The sequence below is a fragment of the Netta rufina genome, assembly GCF_964035555.1.
Source record: "Netta rufina genome assembly, chromosome: 2".
Classification (NCBI taxonomy): domain Eukaryota; kingdom Metazoa; phylum Chordata; class Aves; order Anseriformes; family Anatidae; genus Netta; species Netta rufina.
In genome coordinates this window covers 158,548,726-158,570,421 of record NC_140124.1, presented here as the reverse complement: position 1 = coordinate 158,570,421, position 21,696 = coordinate 158,548,726, and the positions used below count along the sequence as shown (strand labels likewise).

General features: G+C 65.2%; 2 protein-coding genes across 5 annotated transcripts in view; both read left to right on the top strand.

Annotated features, from left to right (window-relative positions):
• Window positions 1-847: 847 nt before the first annotated feature.
• HGH1 (HGH1 homolog) lies at window positions 848-3,325 on the top strand (the record flags this gene model as incomplete). Its single annotated transcript, XM_084281374.1, has 6 exons — window positions 848-1,350; window positions 1,441-1,541; window positions 2,328-2,426; window positions 2,512-2,603; window positions 2,707-2,829; window positions 2,951-3,325. 6 exons carry the CDS (start codon window positions 848-850, stop codon window positions 3,176-3,178), a joined length of 1,146 nt encoding a protein of 381 aa, XP_084137500.1. The 3' UTR covers window positions 3,179-3,325.
• Window positions 3,326-3,583: 258 nt separating this feature from the next.
• The window catches only part of MROH1 (maestro heat like repeat family member 1), a 43,150-nt gene continuing 25,037 nt past the window's right edge, over window positions 3,584-21,696 (top strand). For 2 of the 4 annotated variants that reach the window (XM_084306968.1, XM_084306965.1), the window contains exons 1-22: window positions 3,584-3,663; window positions 4,332-4,568; window positions 5,644-5,789; window positions 5,954-6,085; window positions 6,570-6,732; window positions 7,456-7,554; window positions 11,509-11,660; window positions 11,801-11,941; window positions 12,194-12,286; window positions 13,283-13,361; window positions 14,549-14,662; window positions 14,932-15,005; window positions 15,552-15,671; window positions 15,819-15,929; window positions 16,390-16,534; window positions 16,645-16,685; window positions 17,207-17,348; window positions 17,675-17,727; window positions 18,267-18,374; window positions 18,855-18,974; window positions 20,342-20,464; window positions 21,453-21,599. In XM_084306968.1, the coding sequence (XP_084163094.1) occupies window positions 4,547-4,568; window positions 5,644-5,789; window positions 5,954-6,085; window positions 6,570-6,732; window positions 7,456-7,554; window positions 11,509-11,660; window positions 11,801-11,941; window positions 12,194-12,286; window positions 13,283-13,361; window positions 14,549-14,662; window positions 14,932-15,005; window positions 15,552-15,671; window positions 15,819-15,929; window positions 16,390-16,534; window positions 16,645-16,685; window positions 17,207-17,348; window positions 17,675-17,727; window positions 18,267-18,374; window positions 18,855-18,974; window positions 20,342-20,464; window positions 21,453-21,599 (2,325 nt within the window). In that variant the 5' untranslated portion in view covers window positions 3,584-3,663; window positions 4,332-4,546. The remainder of the gene's footprint in view (window positions 3,664-4,331; window positions 4,569-5,643; window positions 5,790-5,953; window positions 6,086-6,569; window positions 6,733-7,455; window positions 7,555-11,508; window positions 11,661-11,800; window positions 11,942-12,193; window positions 12,287-13,282; window positions 13,362-14,548; window positions 14,663-14,931; window positions 15,006-15,551; window positions 15,672-15,818; window positions 15,930-16,389; window positions 16,535-16,644; window positions 16,686-17,206; window positions 17,349-17,674; window positions 17,728-18,266; window positions 18,375-18,854; window positions 18,975-20,341; window positions 20,465-21,452; window positions 21,600-21,696) is intronic. The other 2 variants (XM_084306966.1, XM_084306967.1) reach the window with 2 other exon arrangements.

Here is a 21,696-nt window from a genome sequence, read left to right as displayed (position 1 = left end):
CGTTGCCCTCCCTGCCCTCCTGTAACCTTATCACAGTTCTTATCTCCCGCAGTGCCTGAACAGGGCCGAACAGTCCCGGGGTTGTTGAGAATCAGCTCTTGTGGTGCCCAGTGCGTGTAGCTGCGTGCTCTGCCCCTCCGTGGGATGGGGAGCGAATCGGGTGGGTAATAGTGGGGAAAAAAATTGGGGAATTGGGACAGAGACAGAGCAGGAGGGGAGCAGGCTGGCAGCCCAGGGTTTTTGTCTCCTCTCTTTTGTGTTTTTTTTTTTTTTTTTTTTTTGGGAAATTGGAAGCTGGAGAGCAAAAATGTGACCGGGGGGGGACCAGCAGCTCCAAGTGAGGTTTCCTTCTGGTCACTTACACGGCCCCCAGCTGTGCCCAGCGGGCAGCCCCCCTCCCAGTAAAGTGGCACTGGGAGAACTGGGACCAGAAGGAATTTGGGGGGCGGTGGGAGCAGCCCCCGGGGCACGGTGTGGGCAGGGGGGTGCCAGGGGCAGCTGGGGCACCCTGAGGTGCTGCCGGCCGGGGGAGCTGCTGTGGCCTTGTGCCCGCAGGAGCAGCCAGGGACGGGCCCCGTGGGGTCTCCCGGCCCGCGGGGGCCACGATCGCGGCAGGGGGGCGCCGGGATCCCGACACACCGGGACCCGATCCCCTGCACCCCCCCGGTCCCCTCACAGCGCCCCGAACTACATCTCCCAGCAGCCCTCTCTCCTCCCTCCCCGCCCCCTCCCCTCCTCCCCCGCCTCCCATTGGCTCTCCCTCCGCGCCGCTCCCGCTCCCCGCTCCCTCATTGGCCGCGCGGCCCGCCCGTCTCCCCGCTCCGCCCGGCCGCCATTTTGCGCGGGGATGGCGGAGGCGCTGGCGGAGCTGGCGGCGCTGCTGGGCCCTGAGGCGGGCCCGGGCCCGGGGGCGGCGGCGGCGCGGGCGGGGGCTGCGGAGGCGGCGCTGTCGCTGTCGGGCTCCGCCGAGGGCCGGCGGCTGCTGGCGGCTCACCCCGCGGTGCTGACGGCGCTGCTGGAGCTGGCGGCGGGGCCCCGGCCGTGCCCGGCGGCGGGGCGCTGCCTCCTCAACGTGGCGGCCGAGCCCCAGGCCCGGGGCCCGCTGCTGGCGGCGCTGCCGGCGCTGCTGGGGCTGCTGCCGGCCGGCTCGGCCTGCGGGGCGCTCGCCAACCTGTGCCGGGACCCCCTCGGGGCGCGCCGGGTGCTGCGAGGCCTGGAGGAGAGCGGCCGAGGGCTGGAGCCGCTGCTCGGGGCGCTGGGCGAGCCCCGGCCGCCCCCGGAGCTGGGGCCGCTGCTCTGCAACCTCAGCCAGGTGCCCGAGGGGCGTGCGGCGCTCCTGGACCGCTCCCGGTGCGGCGGGGGATAGCGGGGGCCCGGTGAGGGCCGGTGGGGCCCGGTGGGGCCCGGTGGGGCCTGGTTACTGACCCCGTGTCCCCGCAGGTGCTCGGTGCAGCGGCTGCTGCCCTTCACGCAGTACCGGGACTCGGTCGGACACCGGCGCGGCATCGTGGGCGCGCTCCGCAACTGCTGCTTCGAGCACGGTGAGGGTGCCACGGGCACGGTGCTGCCGCGGGCACGGTGCCGCCACTGCCTGCAGCTCCCGGCTGCTGGGGGTGGCAGGGAGCGAGGTGGCCTCAGGAGCAGCCACAAAGCACAGCTTCAGCACATGGAGCCCTCAGAGGGGTCCGGAGGGGGACACGGGGGGCTCAGGGCTGGAGCAGCTCCACCGTGGGGCCGGCTGAGGGCTGGGGGTGCTGGGCATGGGCTGGAGAAGGCTCCCAGGGGCCTCCTGATGGGCTGCCTGTGCCCAAGGGGGCTGCAGGAGAGCTGGGGGGGCCCTTTGTGGGGCTGTGGGTGGACTAGGGGGTGGCACCCTGCCCACAACGGGGGTGGAATCAAATGGTCTTTAGGGTCCCTTCTAACCCAAGCCACTCTGTGACTGTGACAGGCTTGGGGGGGGTGACTTTAAACTAAAGGAGTAGGGGTTAGAGTAGACATCAGGAGGAAATCTTCCACGTAGGGCAGTGAGGCCCTGGCCCAGGCTGCCCAGAGGAGCTGAGGGGCCCCAGCCCTGGCAGTGCTGAGTTGGGCTTTGGGCAGCCCCATGGGCTGGGAGCTGTCCCTTGGGGACAGGTGGGCATCAGTGAGCTGCTGGGTGCCTTCACTGCTTCGTTTTCGTACTTTCCTTTCCCTGTTGAGCAGTATCTTGGCCCCCGAGTTCTTTTCCCCCTCTGATTCTACCCCCGTCCCGCTGGGGGCTGAGCTGCTGGGGCCGGGCTGGGTTCCCTGTGCTGGCTGCTGGCCCCGTAACCCCTGCCTGTTCCTAGAGCACCACGAGTGGCTGCTGGGCGACGAGGTGGACATCCTGCCCTTCCTGCTCCTGCCTCTCGCCGGCCCCGAGGAGTTCCCCGAGGATGAGATGGAAAGTGAGCGGGGCTCGGAGCGGGAGGTGGGCTTGGGGGCGGGGGGGGCTGCCGGCCCCGCACCCCCCTGAGGCTGCTTCTCCTCCAGGGCTGCCCGTGGACCTGCAGTACCTGCCGCCGGACAAGCAGCGGGAGGAAGAGCCCGACATCCGCAAGATGCTGCTGGAAGCCATCATGCTGGTGGGTGCCCGTCGCGGTGGGGCTGAGGATGGTGGAGTGGAGGCATCGAGCTCCTGCACGCTGCCTGCTCCCTGCCCACACCTCGGCCTCGTTCCCTCGGCAGCTCACAGCCACGAAGGCGGGCCGGCACACCGTCAGGGAGAAGGGCACCTACCTGGTGCTGCGGGAGCTGCACCGCTGGGAGCGGGAGCCCGAGGTGCTGGCCGCCTGCGAGAAGCTCATTCAGGTGGGGACGGGGACCTGCAGCACCCCTGGGTGGGGGGGGGTGCCGGGCGGTCCTGGGGTGCCGTGGGGAGGGCATTGGGGGTCCCGCAGGCTGCGGCACCACCGTGACTTTTTTGGAAAAGGTGCTGATCGGGGACGAGCCCGGCCCGGGGATGGAGAACCTGCTGGAGGTGAGCGTCCCCGAGGAGGTGGAGCAGCGGCTGCAGCGCCTGGACCGGGAGGAGGAGGAGCGGTGGCAGCGGGAGCGGGAGGAGCGGCGCAAGGAGCAGGAGCAGGACGAGGAGCAGGAACAACACAAGGCACAGGAACAGGACGAGGCTCAGGAACAGCACCGGGAGCCGTGGCGGTGACGGGGCCGCTGTGCTCAGCCCCCCGTGCGGACAGGACCCCCCAGGACTGCAGCCCCCCGGGGCACCCCAGGACTGCAGCCCCCAGCCCCGTGCTGCTGGGGAGGGGCCGTTGGGGCGCTGTGGGCTGGGCACAGCCCCCCTGTATAACAAAAAGGTCAATAAATCGGTGTCCGGCCCCATCCCGCCGTGCCCCCCCCCCCCGTTCTCTCGGTACCGGGCCCGATCCTCGTCCCCTCCGTCCCCGCGCCACGTGCCCCGCCCGCACGTGTCCGCGCCCTCACCCACGTGACCGCCTCGGGGGCGGGGCCGGGCGCTTCGCCCTCCCCGATAGGTGCGCGGCCCCGCCCCGCTCCCACGCGACCGCGGCCGTCACGTGCGGGGCGGGAGGGGGCGGGGCCTCAAAAGGAGGGGCGGGGCCAAGCACCCGGAAGCGGCGCCGGTGGCCGAGCGGCCCGGGCAGGTCCTGACCCGGGCCCGGTGCGGCGGTGAGGGGGGGGGGGGGGCAACGGGAGGGGGACCGGGACCGGGACCGGGACCGGGACCGGGCAGCCTCGGGGGGGTCTCCCCCGGCGGGTGGGGGTCGGGGGGGGGCAGCGCCCGGTACCCGGTGGGGGTGGGCGGTGAGGGGGGGGGCCAGTCCCGGTCCTGCCCCGGTGCCCCTCGAGCCCCCGGGACCTCACAGCGGGGCCCGGTGCCGTGGCTGGGTGCGGGGGGGCGAGTCCCGGGGGCTCGCGGGGTGCCCGGTGTGGTGTCGCGATACCCAACCCACTGTCGCGATGCCCGTCCCGGTATCGCGGGGTGCCCGACGTTGTGTCGCGATTCCTGTCCCGGTGTCGCGGTGCCCGACCCAGTGTCATGGTGCCCGTCGCGATACCCGACGCACTGCCGCGGTACCCATCCCGGTATCGCGGGGTCCCCGTGTCGCGATGCCCGCCCCGCTGTTGCGATGCCCATCCCGGTGCCCGTCCCCATGTCGCGATACCCATCCCGGTGTCGCGGGGTGCCCATCCCCGTGCCCCTCCCCGTGCCGCGATACCCGACCCCCTACCGCGGTGCCCATCCCGGTACCTCGGCGTCCCCGTGTCGCGATACCCATCCCCATGTCGCGATCCCCGCCCCGCCCTCGTGACGCCCGCCCCTCTCCCGTTGGCAGGGCGCGGAGGAGCCGAGCCCCGGCCTCCCTGGGGGCCCATCCATGGCCGTGGGGGCCGCGCCGCCCGCCCACGTTTGGGAAGCAGAGGCCGGGCCGGGGGCCCCCCGCTCCCCCCGGGCCGGGGCCGGCGGCTGCCGGGAGCCGCAGGGGCCGCGGGCACGGAGCCCACCGGGAGCCGCCCCCCGCCGCCACCGGCCGGGCTGAGGACGCGCAGCATGATGGAGTCCCGCATCAGGCGTGAGTACGGCCCCGGGGGCTGCTCCCCGCCCAGCCCCGGACCCTCCGGGAGCATCCCCGGGGGGCTGAGCCCCTCCTGGACCACCCCCCCCAGCACCCGGTGCTGCCCCCCCCGGGGGTACCGGGACAGAGCCGCTCCCCTGCCCTAGGAACTGCTGCGGGCTGGGAGTGGCAGAAGCCGGAGCTGTTTTCGGTGTAAAACCCGGGGGCTTCCGAAATGAATCCCGGCCGGCTCTGAGCTGAATCCCGCTTTTATCGATGCAATAACGAGCTTCCCGGCTTAATTAGCCCACGGGGGAGGGCTGGGAACGGGATTACCCACAGCAGCAGCAGCAGCGCTGGGTCACGTCGGCTCGAACGTGCCCGTGAGGCTGGGGGCAACCTCTGCAGCCCCCCGATGTGGGGGATTTGTGCTTTCCCCCTAAATTGGGGCACGGCTGGGTGTGAGCGCAGGGGTTGTGTGACAGCACGAGGTGTTGGGGACAGCGGTGACCTCCTGGTGCCGCGCGTGGTGGCAGCCCCGTGGGAGCTCCCCCGTCTGCCCCAGGCACGAGGGAGCCGTCAGGCAGCGGGACCCGGGCTCTGTGCACCTCTCCTAATTAGCCTTATTCTGCCAGTGGCTCTAATGAGAAGTGCCCTGCTCCACAATAACAATTAGGCTCGTGGAGCACAGCGCCTGGAGCGTGCAGCCGTGTCCTGAAACCTCTGGGGTGATAAATCCCTTCCCCTCCCCGCTCCAGCAAGGGTCCTCGCTGCCGAGTGAACTTGGCTCTTGTTTGGTGCCTGGCCTGGGAGATGAGTGCAGGAGCCCTCGGGGTGTAGGGGAAGGTCGAGTGGGGAAGCTGCCAGCTACGGGTGGGTTGTGTCGGGTGGAGAGCCCACGAGGGAGGGTTTTGCTCATGGGGTGAGAAGTGAAAGGTCTGGTGAAGCCCAGTTTAGCTGTAGGAGGATAAATGGGAGGCTAACGGGAGGATGGAAGAAAACACCCGGGGCTGCAGCTCTTCTTTTGCTGCTCCCGATGTCCAGGAGACGTTCGGTGAACGCCAAAACTTTGCAGCTTGCCTGTCTCGCTCAGGGCTCGCCACGACGCTGATGGACGCCACGACAGACAAGGACCCGCTGGTGCAGGAGCAGATCTACAACGCCTTGTGCTACCTGGGGGAGTCGGAGCCGGAGGAGATCCTGCACTCCTGCGACGAGTACCTGCGGCAGCACGACAAGGTGAGTACAGGGCTGGGGGTGCTGGCTCTGCCCGTGCAGGGGGGGATCTGGGCTCGGGTGGTGGTGGGCTGCGTGGCCGCAGCCGCTGGTGGAGGTGCCGGGGTGGGAAAAGAAGAAGCAGGCGGTGCCCGTGCGGGGCTGACCGGCCGCTTGGTGCCCTGCAGCTGGCCTACCCGCACCGCGTCATCATCCTGAAGGCGATGGAGACCGTGGTGAGGAACAACATCGCCAGCTTGGACAAAAGCACGGCCAAGGTGGTCATCTTCCTGGCGTCTAATGAAATGACCAAGTCCAAGGTACGGCGCGAGGGCTGCGGCTCCTCCTGGCATCGCGCTTGGCCGGGATCCTTCTCCCCAGGGCGAGTAGGGAATGATCTGCAGGGTGTAGGGAATGATCTGCAGGGTGTAGGGAATGATCTGCAGGGTGTAGGGAATGATCTGCAGGGTGTAGGGATGGTCTGCAGGGTGTAGGGATAGTCTACGTTCCTCTCCTTGGGGAGAGCTGGGATGCTTGGGCTGACAGGTTTGTTCCTAGCACTGTGCACACAACAGCCAGATAAAGGTTGGGTGCTGAGAATCCCCTGATGGCAGGCAGGGGTTGGAGCAGAAAGGAGGCAGCGCCTCGGGGGCTGCAGGTTGGTGTGGGGAAAGAGCACATCTGAGCCCTGACCCTCCCCTGGGGCTCCCTGCAGCGCTTGGGGTGGGCACGAAGTGTGGTTTCAGTGAGGCAGAAGCCCCGTTTAGGGGATGCTGCGGTGCCTGATGCTGTGCCTGCCCGCAGGAGGTGATCCGGGACTGGCAGCAGGCGGCCAGCAGCGTGCTGGTCGCGGTCGGGCAGCGCTTCATCAACAAGGTGATGGAGGAGGTGCTCACCAAGTTCCAGCCGGGCATCCTGCCGCACTACTTCATCGTGCAGACCTTTGCCAACCTCTCGGTGTCCAACGGTGAGCTGAGCGCCCGCCTGCAGCCGGGGGTCGGTGCCGGGAGGCGCAGCGGGCGGCGTTGGGGGCTTTGGGCTTCGTAACCCACACTGGGTCCCTAATGGGTCCCAAACGGGGTCCCAAATGTGGTGCTGAGCAAGCCAACGTGCCTGGAAGCGAGGGAAACTTCTCACTTGTTCATCAGCATCACTTTGTCTGCTTTGTAAAGTAGCTTTGTGATGAAATGCAATGAAAAACCAGTGAGTATCGGTGTGGAAAGGAGTGGTGTTGGTGCACGTGGGTTGCTTGCTGTGTCCTTTATTCCTCTTCTCTTCTGAAGATGTGGGGTGTAAGAGGACACACAGTGCCTTAGGGAGCTGCTGGTGGGGGGCGATCTGGGAAGCCCTGTGCCGCTGTGGCTGCTTTTCCTGGTGGGACCCCCAGTGCCGAGCTGGCAGCGGGGTGCCCAGCACGTTCCTGGCAGTGCCCGGAGCGGAGGAGCCCAGCCCTGGCAGGAGCACAGTGCACATGGAAGCCCAGCACAGCCTGGTTTCGCAGCTCAGCCCAATCTCCTTAAAATTCCAGCTGCTTGAAAGCGGGGGGGACTTGGGGCTACGTCCCTGCTCCTCACAGAAGTCCCGTCCCAGAGGGGCCCTGTGGCTGGCGGCGAGGGGCTGGCCGTGCCCTGCAGTCCTGCTACCTGCAAGGTGCCGTGGCTGCTGCAAGGCTCCTTCCTCCTTCCCGCAGTGTTCGGGATGGTGCCCTTCCTCAACTCCATCCTCGGGACGATGCTGCCGATGCTGGGGATGGCAAAACAGGACCACATGAAGTCGGTCTTCTGCTACGGTAAGCTTCCCCTGCGTGTTTGAGACTGCGGTGATTTCAGGTGTGTCAGAGGAGACTTTTTGCCTTTACTGGAAAAGGAGGGGCTGTGGCTGGGGAGCTGGGCAGGGTGGGCTGTTCCTGGAGGGGGAGCAGGGCTCTGGGAGCGATGGGAGCTGTCAGCTCCAGGTCACTGGTGCCCAGCAGAACTTCTCCTGCACTCCTTGCTGCTCCCCCTCGTTCCCACTTCACCCTGTGAGCAGAGGTGCCCTTTGCTGCCTCCTGTAGCAAAGAGCCCGTGGGTGCTCCAGAGCCCAGCGCAGAGCGGGGCAGCCCGTGGGATGGGAAGGAAGGACGGGTGTGCTGCTGGAGACCTGGTTACAGACCGGGCTGCTCCTGTGTTAGAGCCACCCGCAGCAGTGTGTGTTAGCCCCAGCAGGACATCTGAAGAGGCCCTGACGTGCCTGGCCAGCTCCTGCTGAAGTCACTCCTGTCATTCTCCAAAGCAGCTTGAGGACAGGATGCTTTCTGGTGGGCTGCGGGGAGGTCACAGGCTCCTCTCCTGGAGCCCTCCTCCAGCCCTGGGCTTGTTGAAGGCTGCTGCTCGTGTGGCAGGACGTGACCCAGAGGCACCAGGACATCCACGGCCGATAAACAGCCCCTTTGGCTGTCCCTTGGTCCTTGCAGAGCTGGCCTATCTCTGTCTGGAGCTGCTGGGGCCTCCTGGTTGAGTGGCTTGTGCCTGAGCCGTCCCCAGGGCAGGGCGGTGCGTGGCCCCCCCGGCAGCTTGGCTGCAGGAATCTGGGCATGAAATTAATGAAATCACAGCCTTATAACATTATAACAGCAACGGGGGGTGATCCCAGGGACTCACAGGTTTCTTTCCATGGCCAGGCAGCAATGAAAGGCGGCCCGGAGGAGTGCTGCTCCCACGGCTGCTGTGGGAGACGCAGGAGCACGGGCGCTTATCTCACTGATAGCTCGTGCCCCAGCCCGGGAATGCCGATGTGCTTCTGGGTGTTGTGGGACAAATGCGGGGCTGGGAGCCTCCTGGGCAGTGCTGGGAGCTGCGGGGAGGGACGCACGGCCGTGCTCAGAGCACGGTGAGCTCTGTCTGGGCCGGTTACCTGAGTTATAGGTTACCCGAAGGTCGGAGCACTTCGACCTTCAGAGCTCTCCTTCGGCTTTGTTTAGATCCAGGCAAGAAAATGCGACTCCCAAACTGTTCCTGCATGCTCAGGAAGCCTGAATTGAGGCCGGGCCATCTCTGTGACTGCTCCAGGTGTACCCGAGTGGTTCAGGGGGTTTAGGGTTGGGGTGCCCAGCCCTGTGGATATCATGCCGTGTGTGCAGCCAGCGAGGCCGGGGGTGCTGCGGGCAGGGGTGTGTGCTGTGTTCTGGGATTCAGCAAGGCTTTTGGTAGTTTTCCCTGGGGAAAAGGGCTGCTCATGGCTCGGACAGACGTCCCCTTTGCTGGTTTACCTGGCTGGGTGGTGACAAAAGGGCTGAGGTGGATGGAGCTGAGTCCTCTCGGCAGCCCATCACCGTGGCGTTCCCCAGGGCTCTGCAATGGGCCAGTTTTGTTCAATATCAGCGATACTGCTGGGAGGGTTGGGCCAGTTTTGTTCAATATCTTTATGAGTGATACTGCTGAGGGGTTGGGTGCACCCTCAGTACGGCTCTTTGGTCTCATCGCTCCCCACAGCCACCTGAAAGGAGGCTGCAGCGAGGAGGGTGCCGGGCTCTTATCACGGGTGATAAGTGATAGGAGGCGAGGCAACGGCCTCGAGTTGTGCCAATGAAGGGTTGGGTCGGACCCAGGAGGAATTCCTTTTGTGTGGCCGAGTCCCAGGACGGGCTGCCTGGGGGGTGCTGGGGTCCCCATCCTTTTGGGGTACCTCAGAGACGTGTGGGTGTCCTCCTACAGCAGCCTCATTGCTGCCCCCCCGGCCTGCTGGCTTTGGGAAGTGCTAAAACCCCTCAGCTGCTCTCCCAAAACACCCAAATTCTCCAAAACACCACAGAGGGATGGGGCCAGAGGTGCACAGGTGGAAGGATGGGTCTGGAGCCTGATTTGGGCTGATAGCAGGGGTGGAGAAGTGGGTGCAGGGATGTGATCCTCCCAGTGCCACGTGGCAGGAATCAGCTGGGACTGGGGTGGTGATGGTTTTGGGTAGAAACATGTGGTTTTGTCCTGACAAACGTCTTGCAGATGCTTTAGGAGAGATTAACCGAAATGAGGATGTTTTGACACCAGCAAAGAGACTGAGTGTAAATGGGGTCTAGACGGGGTCTAAATTCCTTTCCCTGCTCCAGAGAGGTGCTGGGTGTGCTGGGGGCGACCCAGGGATGTTCCTGGTCCCTTCCCAGGTGAGGATGGGTGCGAATTCGGGGCCTCTGCCCGAGGAGCAGCCCAAACCCCGAGTCCTGCAGCAGCCTCAGACCCTGCTGCCGCCGGGCCCTGCACCGCGGGGGTGTCCCCCGGCCCTCCTCATCCTCCTGGCCCTTGGGGAGGCTGCGGGGGGCTTCTGGCCCCCGTTAAGGCCGGAGAGGTGCCGGCCCCTCGCAGCAGGCCGGTTTGCTGCCCGCAGTGTTTGTTCCTCGGGTGGCCGAGCCGCAGGGAGGGTGGGAAGGCCGCGGGCGGAAGCGTTGTGGTCACGATACGAGGTCGCGGCGTGACTCAGCGCCTCCGGCTGAAAAAACAGCGACAAGGAGGGGGCCGGGGGCTGCCGGGGGGGTGCTGCGTGTGCCCCCCATGCCCCGTGAGCATGGAGCTCGGTCATGGTGTGGGCAGGGGCCTGGCTCTGCTCTCGGGAGCCTCCTCATCTCCTCTTCCTCACGTGGGATCCTCGGGGAGCGCTGGCGTGGGCACGCCGAGCGTGTGATGGGTGTGATGTGCCCATGAGTGATTTGGCCCCCCCGGGGGCTGCGCTGTCCTGGTGTGGCCGCTGCCATCCCGCAGGCACGAGGCTTGGCTGAGCACCGGGCCCCTGCACCCGTGGGGGCTCGGGTCGGGCTGGGAGCGGCCGTTCCTGTGCTTTAGGGCCCTGCTCCCCTCGGCCCGGTCCCGCCGGGGCTCGTGGCCGCCTGCCTGCTCCCTTCAGCCCTCCGCCCTGTCGCAATCTCGCCGCAGGAGACCTCGAGGCCGCGAGTCACGAGGCTGCTTCCTCGCCCGGCTGGTGCGGGGCCAGCAGATGCAGGAGGTGAGGCCGTGGCTGGGGGAGGCTCGGTCCCGTGGGTGTCCCGTGGGGCAGAGTTTGGGACCCCCTGCAGGATCCGTCCTCCAGCAGGAGAGGGGACGAGGAGCTCCGGGACGTGGCCGTGGGGGCTCTGGTGGGCAGGGTTGGGCCAGAGGAGCCCCCGAGGTGCCTCCAGCCTGGGCCTGATCCTTCTCCAAAGCACCCAGCTTTGCGGGATAATTCCCAGAGTGAAACTCACTCAGGGTGTTTCCAGCTCCCGGGGATCCCCTGGGTGCTGGGGAGCCCTGTAAAGCTGGGGGGGACTCAAACAGCTTCCCCCGGGGGGAAGTGGAAGGTGGGCGTCCCCTTCAGTCAGCGGGCTCTGTACGGAGAGCCTGGCTGGAGGCAGGAGGCTTTGCACGGACACGTTGTGACTGCTGCTGGCTCAGCAAGGAGGAAAACCTGTGCTGACGTGTTCCTGGGGCTGGAGGGACGAGTTGGGCAAGGCGTGCTGGGCTGCCCCGGGCTGCTCAGTAACTGGCATGCAGGAGCAGCCCGCACGGCACGTCCAGGCACCTATGGTTGGAGGGAGCTGCATCAGTCCTGGCCAGGGAGCAGAAAGCAGCCCGTGGCTCTTAGCCAGCTTCCCTGGTAGCCAGGATGCCTCTCAGAAAGCCTGCAGGCTGTCTGGGGTCCTGGTGCTGTCCCTTGAGAGGCTGCTCGGCATCTGCCTCCTGCGGGGGCTAAGCCAAACACCACCCTGTGCGTGTGGGAAACCTAAACACGAGCTGCCTTGTAGCCCTGCAGCACTTCAGTGAAAGCATCCAGGAGTACTTGGCGAACTTGGACAAGGCCCCGGACCCCACGGTGAGGAAGGACACCTTCTCGAACGAGATCTTCAGCGCCTACGAGGTGCTCTTCAACAGCTGGCTGCAGCACCGGGAGGCCAAGGTACGGCCGTGGGGCGGGGAGGGCACAGCGGGACCCCGCTTTGCTCCTCTGCTGTCCCCCAGAGCGGTGGGGCCGTGCTTTGGCAGCCTGGAAATTCGGGATTCAGGCCACGCTAATTAATGCTTGGTGTCCCCCCGCAGCTGAGACTGGCGGTGGTGGAGGCCATGGGACCCATGAGCTACCTGATGCCCAGCGAGAAGCTGGAGGAGCAGCTCCCGAAGCTCATCCCGGGCATCCTCACCCTCTACAAGAAGCACGCAGAGGCCTTCTACATATCCAAGGTGAGGAGATGGGGCATGGTGCTGCTGCTGAGGCCCCGTCCCTGACCCTATTCTCATATTCTCGTGGTGCTGGCAGCACACAGTGCTGGCGGGCAGCGTGGCCGGCTCTCGGTGGGCTGGTGAGCATCTCCCTGGTCCCCTGCTACAGCACCAGGGCAGGGGCAGCTCCTGGGGGGCTCCCACACCGTGCTCCCACACCGCTGTCCTCCCCCTTCCCCAATGCTGACTGCAGCCTGGTCTCTCGCTGTGCAGAGCCTCTGCCAGATCCTGGAAGCATCCGTCAACATCGGCAGCCGCAGCCTGGACGTGCAGCTGGACGCGCTGCTGGGCACCCTGCACCCCCAGGTAGGGGTTCCCTGGGGCTGTGGGGTGGGACGGGAAGCCCCTGGAGCAGGGTTGTGCTGGTGCTGTGCTCGGTGATGGGGTGCAAGGTGTGGAGCTCACCCAGCCCTGGTGCTGCTCCCTCCTGCCTCTGCCTCTCCGAGCAGCAGCCGGCGTTGCTGGCAGCCTGTGAGCTCGGGTGCTGGCCGTGCTGGTGTGACATGGACAGCCGGGTTCCCTCTGAGGTTCAGCTCTGGCTGTGTGGTCATGCAGAAGAGGGAAAACAAACCTCTCGGGGCTGGCTGACCTTTTAAACAGCTCGCTCCGGGTGAACAAACCGGGCGCTGGCTGGCCGTGGGGCAGCACGCGGGGACCTCCTCTCGGGCTGCCGAGCCTATCACCAGGCTCTTAGGATCACTTCCAGGGCTTGAAACAAAGCAGAGCGCTCGTTTTTAATGTTTAACAGACTTTGAACCGTGGAAGTGTCCAGCAGGCAGAGGCTGTCCCTCCAACGTGCGTGTTGGAGGTGATGCAGGGTGGTGCCCGTGCGGTACCGGTGCCGTTTGCAGGAGCTGCTCCTCGGTGGCTGCAGGGGGACTCTGGGTTTTTGGACGTGGCTGGCCTTAGCAAAGCAGCTCTGGCTCAGCTGCAGCCCGAAGCGTCCTTTTGGCAGACCGGAGCAAGCAGACGTGTGCTGGCCTCATGGCACCGGGTGCCTGCGGTACTTTAATAGCCCCCAGGCAGGTCGGCTCCTTCTGGAGGAGCTTCAGAGGCGGCGGCCAGCTGGGCAGAGGGACACCTTTAAATAGCAGAGGACATCGAGTTCCCAAGCACCTCCGGGGGGGCTTGGCCCACTCTGAGCACACCCGAGCTGGTGCTCAGCACGCGGAAAGCTCTGCGCTGCGCTCCTGTGCCGTGGGGTGTTCTCACAGCCACCTCTGCTCATCCCAGCGCCCAGCACGGGTCTGCAGCCTGCCCTCGCTCCCCGTGACGTCCCTGACACGGCTGTTTCTCCCACAGATCTGTGCTCCTGCCGACCCGTTTGTGCCCCTGACTGTTAAAAACCACACCGAGGTTCTCCGCTGCTTCACTGTCCTCGGTAAGGGCTGATGCGGTGTGCCCGTTCCGTGCTCCTCTCCAAGGGTTTTGGTGTGGTGCACGGAGAGTTGTGTTCCCCCTGGTCTCGGCAGGGCCTGGGGATGTTGCTGGATGCTGCGTGGCCACGCAGGGAGATGGAAGGCAGAGGGGTGGTGGTTCCTGTCCTGACTGCAGCCCCTGGCATCGGGCTTGCAGGGGACAGAAGCTGCGTGTGTCCAGAGCGCACGGCTCGCTGGAGCTCTTTGAGGAGGCACACGGGGCCAGCTCAGCTCCCTCTGGAGCTTGCTGCTGCCCCAGCCCCTTGCAGGGACCTTTGCAAAGAGCCTGGTTCAGTTTCCAACCTTCCTTTAGAACCTCTTGAGCTCTGTCAGGGCCCCTTCAGCAGTGTGCCATGCCCGTGGGTCGGAGCCAAGGGGCAGTAGAGGCAGTTTGATGCTTCTCTGTCCTCCTCGGTGCTGCCCTTGGTGACAGCAGCATCACACACAACACAACAAAACACAGCTTGTTCCCTCCTGGGCACGGAGCTCCGTGGCTGGAGCTGCCCCCAGCTCGCCAAAACGTCCCCGGGCAGGGTGACGGTGGCACGGGCAGGCGTGCGACCACCAGAAGAAGTGCAGCAGTGTGGCAGGCTGCTGCTGGGTCCCACCTGGGTGACGTCCTCCTGTGGGACTCGGGCATGGAGCCGGGCACTGGGATCTTCATGGCTAAGATCCGCAGCTTGCCCCGTCCCCGAGCCCTTCCTTCCCCAGCCGCGCCGCTCCAAAGCCCACGAGCGTTGCTCCAATTCCGGCAGCTGCAGACTGGTTTTATTTTTAACGATCAAAATGTTTTGACAGGCGGGGCAGCACTTGTTGGAAGCATAAATTAAACTCCTTCAGCGTGCCGGAGAGCGCAGGCACGGTGCCGGAGGCACCCGAGAGCATAAAGTCTGGGGGTGAAGAGCAGGCTGGGCCGTTTATAGGGCCCATGGGGTGGCACAGCCGCTTCCCCAAGACCCCAACCAGCTGGGATAGCAGCACTGGTGCTTTCTGAACAGCACAGGGCTTGGTGCAGCAGGCATGCAGCCCCCATGGCACATCGGGGTGCAGGGCAGGGCGCTCCTCGGGGTGTGGTGCTGCACCCCAAATCCCCTGGCTGTGCCACCCCGGGGTGCAGCACGCCTGTGACAGCCGCTCTGTCCTCCTGCAGCCTGCTCCTTCCCTGACCGCGTGCTGGCCTTCCTCCTCCCGAAGCTGGAGAGCAGCAACGAGAGGACGCGCGTGGGGACGCTGCTCATCATGAGGCAGATCATCAACAGCGCCCGTGAGTGCTGCGGGGGCAGAGGGGTGTGGAGCTGGGCCCTTCCTCCTGCCCACTGCCATGTTCCCTGGCTGCAAACTGATGAGCATGGGGCAAACAAGCCTGTCCCTGGCTGCAGGGGTGGGGAGGAGGAAGAGGAGGAGGAGGATGATGAGGATGATGCCATCCTGATAGCCCAGTCGGCTGGGAAGGGGCAGGGGGATGGATGCTGGGCACCAGGGGCTGCGTTCTCGGCAGCACCAACCTCAGAGGCTCTTCTCTTCTTTTTGCAGCCTCCCAAATGGAGATTAAAAAGCCCTTTATTCTTTCGTCTATGAAACTCCCCCTGCAGGACAGCAATGACAAGGTGAGCAGTCTGCTCCTCTGCGTGTGCCTCGGGGCTGAGGTGTTCCCAGGGCCCTGCCTCTGCCAGCCCGGCCGTCCCCAGCTGCCTCCTCTTGCTCACCCATCCCCTGGGCCGGGTTTTCAGCAGGTCTGACAGCGTGCCCAGTGCGTGCCCTCCCAGTAAACAGGGAGCATGTCACAACTGGCTGTCTGTCTGCCCCGTGCCGAGAGCACATCTGAGCCACGGGGCTCCCTTCCTGGTGGGGACAGCGCTGCTGTGAGCATGGCCCTGCCTGGAGCACCCGGGGGAACCAAACCCAGCGCCCAGCTGCTGGTGTCGCAGCCCCTGTGGCCGTGGGGTGCTCCAAGCCCAAACTTTGCTTTGGGACCACTCACAGCGTGGCATGAGGCTGTGGGCTCCTGTCCCCGTGGTGAGCTGCAGGCTCCAACCCCGCTGTGGTGCCACGTTCCCTGCTGCCAGGGGGAGGAAAGCACAGGGTGGCTGTGATGGGCACCCTGCAGCAGGCAGAGCCCCCGCCGCAGCCTCTCTCCTCCCGTACCCGTGCAGGTGAAGCGTGCCGTGGTGCAGGTGATCAGTGCCATGGCTCACCACGGCTACCTGGAGCAGCCCGGCGGCGAGGCGATGATGGAGTACCTGGTCCGCCAGTGCGCGCTGCCCTCGGAGGCGGTAAGGGTCCCGCGGGGTGCTGGGCAGGCTGGAGCCTGCAGGCTTCTGGGTTTGCCTGGCGCAGCATCTTGTGGGGCTGAGAGATGTGCTTGCAGAGTGGCTCTGAGCAGTGCCCGTGGTGACCTGTGCCTTCCCCCTCTCTCCCAGCAGCCCAAAAAGCAGCCGCTGGATGCTGACGACTTGACAAGCGACAGCGTGCAGAGCATCAGCGTCAACACCCTCTTCCTGCTCAGCACGACCGTGGACAGGATGAACAACGTGAGTCTGCGTGGGTGTCTCCGCCACTGGGGCGGTCGGTGGAGAGCCCTGCGTGTCCTGCACAGCCCGTATGACACACGGGATGCCCCCTCTGCCTGCCAGGGTGGGCTGTCACAGCCCCATAACGCTGCAGGCGCTGCTGCCACCGTCCCCTCCCTGCTGGATGCAGGGCAGAGATTTGGGCAGGGAGGCTGCCCCCGGAAAGCTGTGCTTGGAGGGGGTGCCCCGCGAGCTCCTCAAGGGCTGGAGCAAGGCAGCAGTGCTGGTACTGGTGCTCTGGTGCTGCCAGAGCTCAGCACTCGCCTCTCTCCCTGCCTGGAGGAGAGCAGTGCCTAAAGGGATTCAGGTTTTGCCCCCCAGCACAAGGGGCTTGGCCCCGGTGTTCCCAGTTCCTCTCCCTCCAGACCCCGGGCTCTCTGTGGGTGCCCCGCACCAGCAGTGCCGTGCTCCCCCCCTGCAGGTGCTGTGGCCGTACCTCTTGGAGTTTGTGACCCCGATACAGTTCACCAACGCCCTGACCCCCCTCTGCAAGAGCCTCATGTACTTGGCCATGAAGAAGCAAGAGGAGGGGGAAAACGCCTCCCTCATCCGATACGACCTGAACGGTGGGTACCAGCCTTACCCCCTGTGGATGTCTGCACGCAGGAGAAGTGCCAGTCTGCTGTGGGTGTTCAGTGGGAGATGCCTTCTGATGCTTTTTTCCTTTTCCTTGTAGGAAATCTTCCTTCGCCCTATGCTCTGACGACACGGCTGCTGGTGAGTGGCGTGCGGGCAGAGCGCTCCCTCTTTTCTTTGGGGGCACATCCAGGAGGGTGCCCACCCTCACAGCTAAGGGAAGGAGCTCGTCCCCTGCAAAGAGGCAGGTGGATGCTGCGGGGAGAGGTGTCCGGACCCACGTCCTACAGGGTTTGGTGCAGCCCTGTCCCCAGGCTGTGACATCTCGGGCTCCCCTTGGACAGCGCAGCCCAGGAGCTGGGTGTGTTGCAGCACATCTCACGCTGCTCTCACAGGGCTCTGGAGAACTCCTCAGCCCCTGGAGGAGTGAGAAATGCGTTCTTCCCTTCGCCCACAGAAGGGTGCAGGGTTTGGAGAGAGGCTCTCCCCTGACAACCTTCCAATTGACAGCTGGAGCAAAAGGAGAAAGCTGTGGTTTCATCGAGGCGTAGAGCTCCATCACTTCCCAGTGTCCCATTCCTGCGTTTTATTTCGTGCTACCTGCCTCGCACCCTGCCGTTACCCTCTTTGCACCAACGCTTTGTCCTCCCCCCGATCCCCAGGTCGTATCCTCCCAGCCGTACGCAGGAGACTGCCGGGGGGCGGCTGCCCTGCGCCTGCTGCACGTGCTGCAGTACAGCGTCCACCCCGCGCTGGAGCAGCTCTGGAGCAAGAGGGTCCCTTCCCTGGTGGAGCACATCGAAGGTAGGAGGGGGCTGCAGCCTCTGCTGGGCTCCCCTTCTTCTGGGCTTCTGCTGGGGCTTGCTGCCAGCCAGGAGTGGAGCGGGGTGCTGCCCCCGTGCCGTGGGACTCGGCGTACTGCAGCTCCTTGAAGGAGTGCTCCCTATTTTAATAGGGCCATTAATCACCCTGGTGCCACTAATTCCTACCACGAGTCCCTGTTTTGGGTTGTGGCACGTGCAGGACAGAAGTGGCTGTGGGGTTCCCGCAGCACGGGCAGAGCTGGCTGCCCTGCTGTGTGGCGCTCCGCAAGGGTGAGAAATGAGGGCAAAAATGCGCTTTCCTCCTAGAGAACACAGAGAAGTGCCTGTGCCAGAAGGAGTGGGAAGAGAAGCTGCTCCTGGTAAGGGTTTCTGTGCTGCAATGGGGCGCTGGGAGGGTGACTTGGAGCCAGCCCCGTGCCCCCTGAGCCTGCCCAGGCTGCGTGCACGGCACAGCAGCAGCCGGAGCCGAGCTGCAGCGGGGCAGGCGGGTGTTTGCCCTCGCTCACCCAAACCGTGGTGGTGGGGTTGTCACCTGCTGTTGGGTCCCGTCCCTTCAGAAGCAGAGATGCAGGTTAGCAGGGTGTGCCTTGCAGTGCTGCAGGGAAAGCTAAAAATGAGCTTTCAGGCTTGCTGGTGGGTCAGAGAACACCGGTCCCAGGTGTGTCTCCCCACTTAATTGGAGAGCCTCAAAAATAGGGCACGGAGAAGCAATTAAACCCGGGCACGGCTCGTCCCGCTCCTCGCAAGGCGGCAGGGTGACCTGGGGGCAGTTCTTGGAGGAGATGTGGCTGTGGGGGGGAGAAGGGCACGTTTCTGGGCTGGGGGCACCTCCAGCACGGACCCACCGTGTCGCTGCCCTGCCCTCGCCCCTCTGGGCTGACGGCGCCTTCGCCCGCAGTTCCTGCAGGAGACGCTGGCGGCTGTTTCGGACAACACGTGGATTTGCCACTTCGTCACGGAGATGTGCAGGCAGCTCAACTGCTACAACGGCTTCCCGCTGGAGAAGGTGACTGTAGGGCCTCGAGGGGCTGGCAGGGACGGTCCTCACCGGGGGCTGCTGCCGTGGGCAGGGCTGGCCCGGCACGCGATGTCCCCAAAGCATCGTGCTGCTGGCACCTCGCTGCCGGGAGGGCAGAGGAGCTAAGGGGAGGTCAGCGAGCAGCTGGGCGGGCTTGGAACCAAACCTTGTCCTCAGTTTGTCTCCAGTTCTGTGCCACTGGTGTTAAAGGCTCGTTCTGATGCCCGGCTGATGTCAGGCTGGGCGCAGAGCTGGGGGGGTTCTCCCTCGGGCTGGGCACTGCTCTGTGAGGGGACGTCTGTCCCGGTGCGCCCCGGTGTCACCCGCTGTCCCAGCTCCTTATGGCCGAGCTCTGCCCTGCACTGAGGGCACGAGGCTGCAGGGGGCCACGAGGAGGAGCCTTGGTGGGACCGAGCTCAGTCCCCCTGCAGGGGCTTCGTGGTCTGTGACTGCCTCTTGCTCCTCCAGAACTTCCTCTACAAATGCATCGGGACGACGCTCGGGGCGTGTGTGAGCAAGGACCTGGTGCAAAAGCAGCTCCAGGAGCTCCTGGAAACAGCCAGATACCACGAGGAGGCAGAAAGGGAGGTGAGAGGGGTTGTGCCAGGGGCGCAGCCACCGCGCTGAGCTCTCGGGTCCCCCCGCCTGGGGGTGGCTGCAGGGCACGGCCGCAGCTCCTGCAGAAATGGGCAGAGCAAAACGGGGGGATGCAGCCTGCAGCTGCCTGCTGCCAGAAGGGATTTTTGGCTCCTGCTGCCTCCTTGGCCCTGCAGGTTCGGGGAGCTAAACCTGCACCCCAGGAAAAGCCAGGAGGTGCTGGCCTGGCTCACGTGGGGCCAGAGGGGCTGAGCGCCCTTCTCTGGCAGCAGCTGTTTAATTAGGAGTCGGAACGGCCCCGTCGTGTGTCTGGGTGTGCAAACCCAGCAGGGCCCCTCGGGTGGAGCTCTTGCTCCTTGTTTCTCAAGCCATCCTCACCGCTCTGCAGGGGAGGGACCCAGCTCTGCTCCTCCGGGCTCCAGCCCAAGAGCTGGGGGCTGCAGCAGGGCCTCCCCCCCTTGGGGGCTGCTCCAAGTGGCCAAGGCTGCAGCCCCTCTTGGCTGCCCAGGGGCAATTCGGTGACATCCCTGTCCCTCCTCGCCCCTCTGCTCACCGCAGGCGTGCTGCTGTCACTGCTGTCACTGCTGGTGCTGCTGCTGTGCCTGTCCTGGGCAGGCTCCAGCTCGGTCACCTGCCTGCGTGTGACCTGCAGCGTTTCCTCAGCTCAGCCCCTCCTGTACTGCCTGAATGCTCTGGGCACCGCTCTGTGGCTGTCCTGGTGCTGTAGCCCAGTGGTGCTGGCCGGCCCCATGCTCTATCCAGCTCTGTGTGCTCCCCAGCCGGGGTCCCACGCTCAGCCGGGACCACCGGGACCACCGCGCGGCGCTGCCCTGCTCGAGCTCGCAGCGCTGAGCGCGGCCCCGCCACGCAGCTGCCTCCAAGAGCAGCGCAAACACGAGCTAATGGTGCCTGGCTTCCCTCCAGTTTACACAGCTCTGCCGAGGGCTGCTCTTGAATAAACTGTTTATGGAGTTTCGGCCCAGCTTGCCAGACCTCCTGGAGGCCGTGGCAGAGAGGCAGGACCTGCTGAGCCCCGCTCCCAGCTCCGGCCAGCTCCTGACCGGGCTCCTGCATCCCACGGAGCTGCCGCGTCTGCCCGCTGGAGCGTGCCGCGTCTTCTGCCCCTGCAGAAGCTCCTCGAGCCGCATCCCAGCTGGGTCACCCAGCATTACGAGCCCCACGGCCCCTGGAGAGGCGTCCCTGCCCCGGGAGAGGGGAGCGCTGGCTGCCAGGGCTGCGCTCAGCTGGGCACGGCTCAGATGTTTGGAATTAAACCAATAATCGGGCTCTTTTCAAGTGTCAGTTGGGGCCGGTGAATTAATAGCTTTCTGCTAATGTGTTTTCTCCGCTTCCTCCAGGGACTCGCTTCCTGCTTTGGGATATGTGCAATAAATCACCTGGAGGAAACCCTGGCCAAGCTGGAGGATTTTGTTAGGTCTGATGTCTTCAAGAAATCTGTGGGACTGTTCAGTATCTTCAAGGTAAGGGAGCCAAAGTGCCCCCCCCGGGACAGCCTGCAGCGAAGGGGATGTGCAGGCTTCTTCAGATGCAGCTCCTGCTGGAGCTGTGCTCTGGAGAGGAGTTAATTTCCTGCCTTGGTGTGCTCGGCACGGGGCTGGAATGCCCTCTGCCCCTCCGGAGAGGGCTCTTGGCACTGGGGCTGCTTGGCTCTGGCTCTGAGCTCTCAGCTCCGTGCTCCTGCAGGCTCGGGTCGGGTCGCAGGGAGGTTGCTGGCTCGCTGGGTGGGCTCGGGTGAGCTGCAGCTTGGCTGCTGAATCCGTCAGGGCACCCTGGTGCCGTGTGGGGCTGCCGACAGATCGGCGGTGGGCAGCGATCCCACAGGGCTCCTGCAGCCGTGCGTTCCCCCAGGGATGGGAGCATCGATGGAAGCACGAGCCTTTCCTCTGACTTTCTGTCCTGGAGGCTGTTTTAATTCCCAGACTCTCAGCCTGGGTGCTAGAGGGGTGGGATTAGCACTGCATGGGCATGGAGGAGACCTTGGCCCTCCGCAGAAACATGGCCAGAGCCCGGCAGCCAGAGCCCTGCTCCTGGAGCAGAGGGAGGCTGCTGCGAGCTCCATGGGGACGGGGAGCGTGAAGCCTTTTGGCTGCGGTGGTTAATGGGGCGGTGAGTGTGGTTTCCTAGCACGGCAGCTTAACAGCAGGTTACCAAAATAACCTGGCCAGTATGGGGTGCGAGTGCCTTCCCTGCAGGGCTGCAGTGATTAATGCTGGATGGCAAATGGGGCCTCGTGCCTCGGGCAGCGACGTGCTGTGAGCACAGCTCGCGCGCACACCTGATGCTCCAGCAGGGCTCTGGGAGGCACAGCCACCACCAGCAGCAGGGTGGGGAGCAGAAAACACTGAAAGGGGGGCCCTGGCTTCCAAGGGTACCTTCAGCTGACGGGCAGAGCCCCCAGGAGCCGGCCCTGGGCCCCCCAGCAATTAACTCGCTCATCTGCTGTGACAGGACCGCAGCGACAACGAAGTGGAGAAAATAAAGAGCACCCTGATCCTGTGCTACGGCTTTGTGGCTGTTCACGCACCCAAGGAGCTGGTGCTGTCCCGGATCGAAGCAGACATCCTGAAGAACATCTTCCAGTACTTTAACACCAAGGTAAGCCGTCGGGATGCCCCGTGCTCCCCGGAGAGGGCTGGGGCAGGCAGGCTGCTCTGGGTGCCCTGCGGCCAGCCCTGGAGGAGGTCCTCTACTG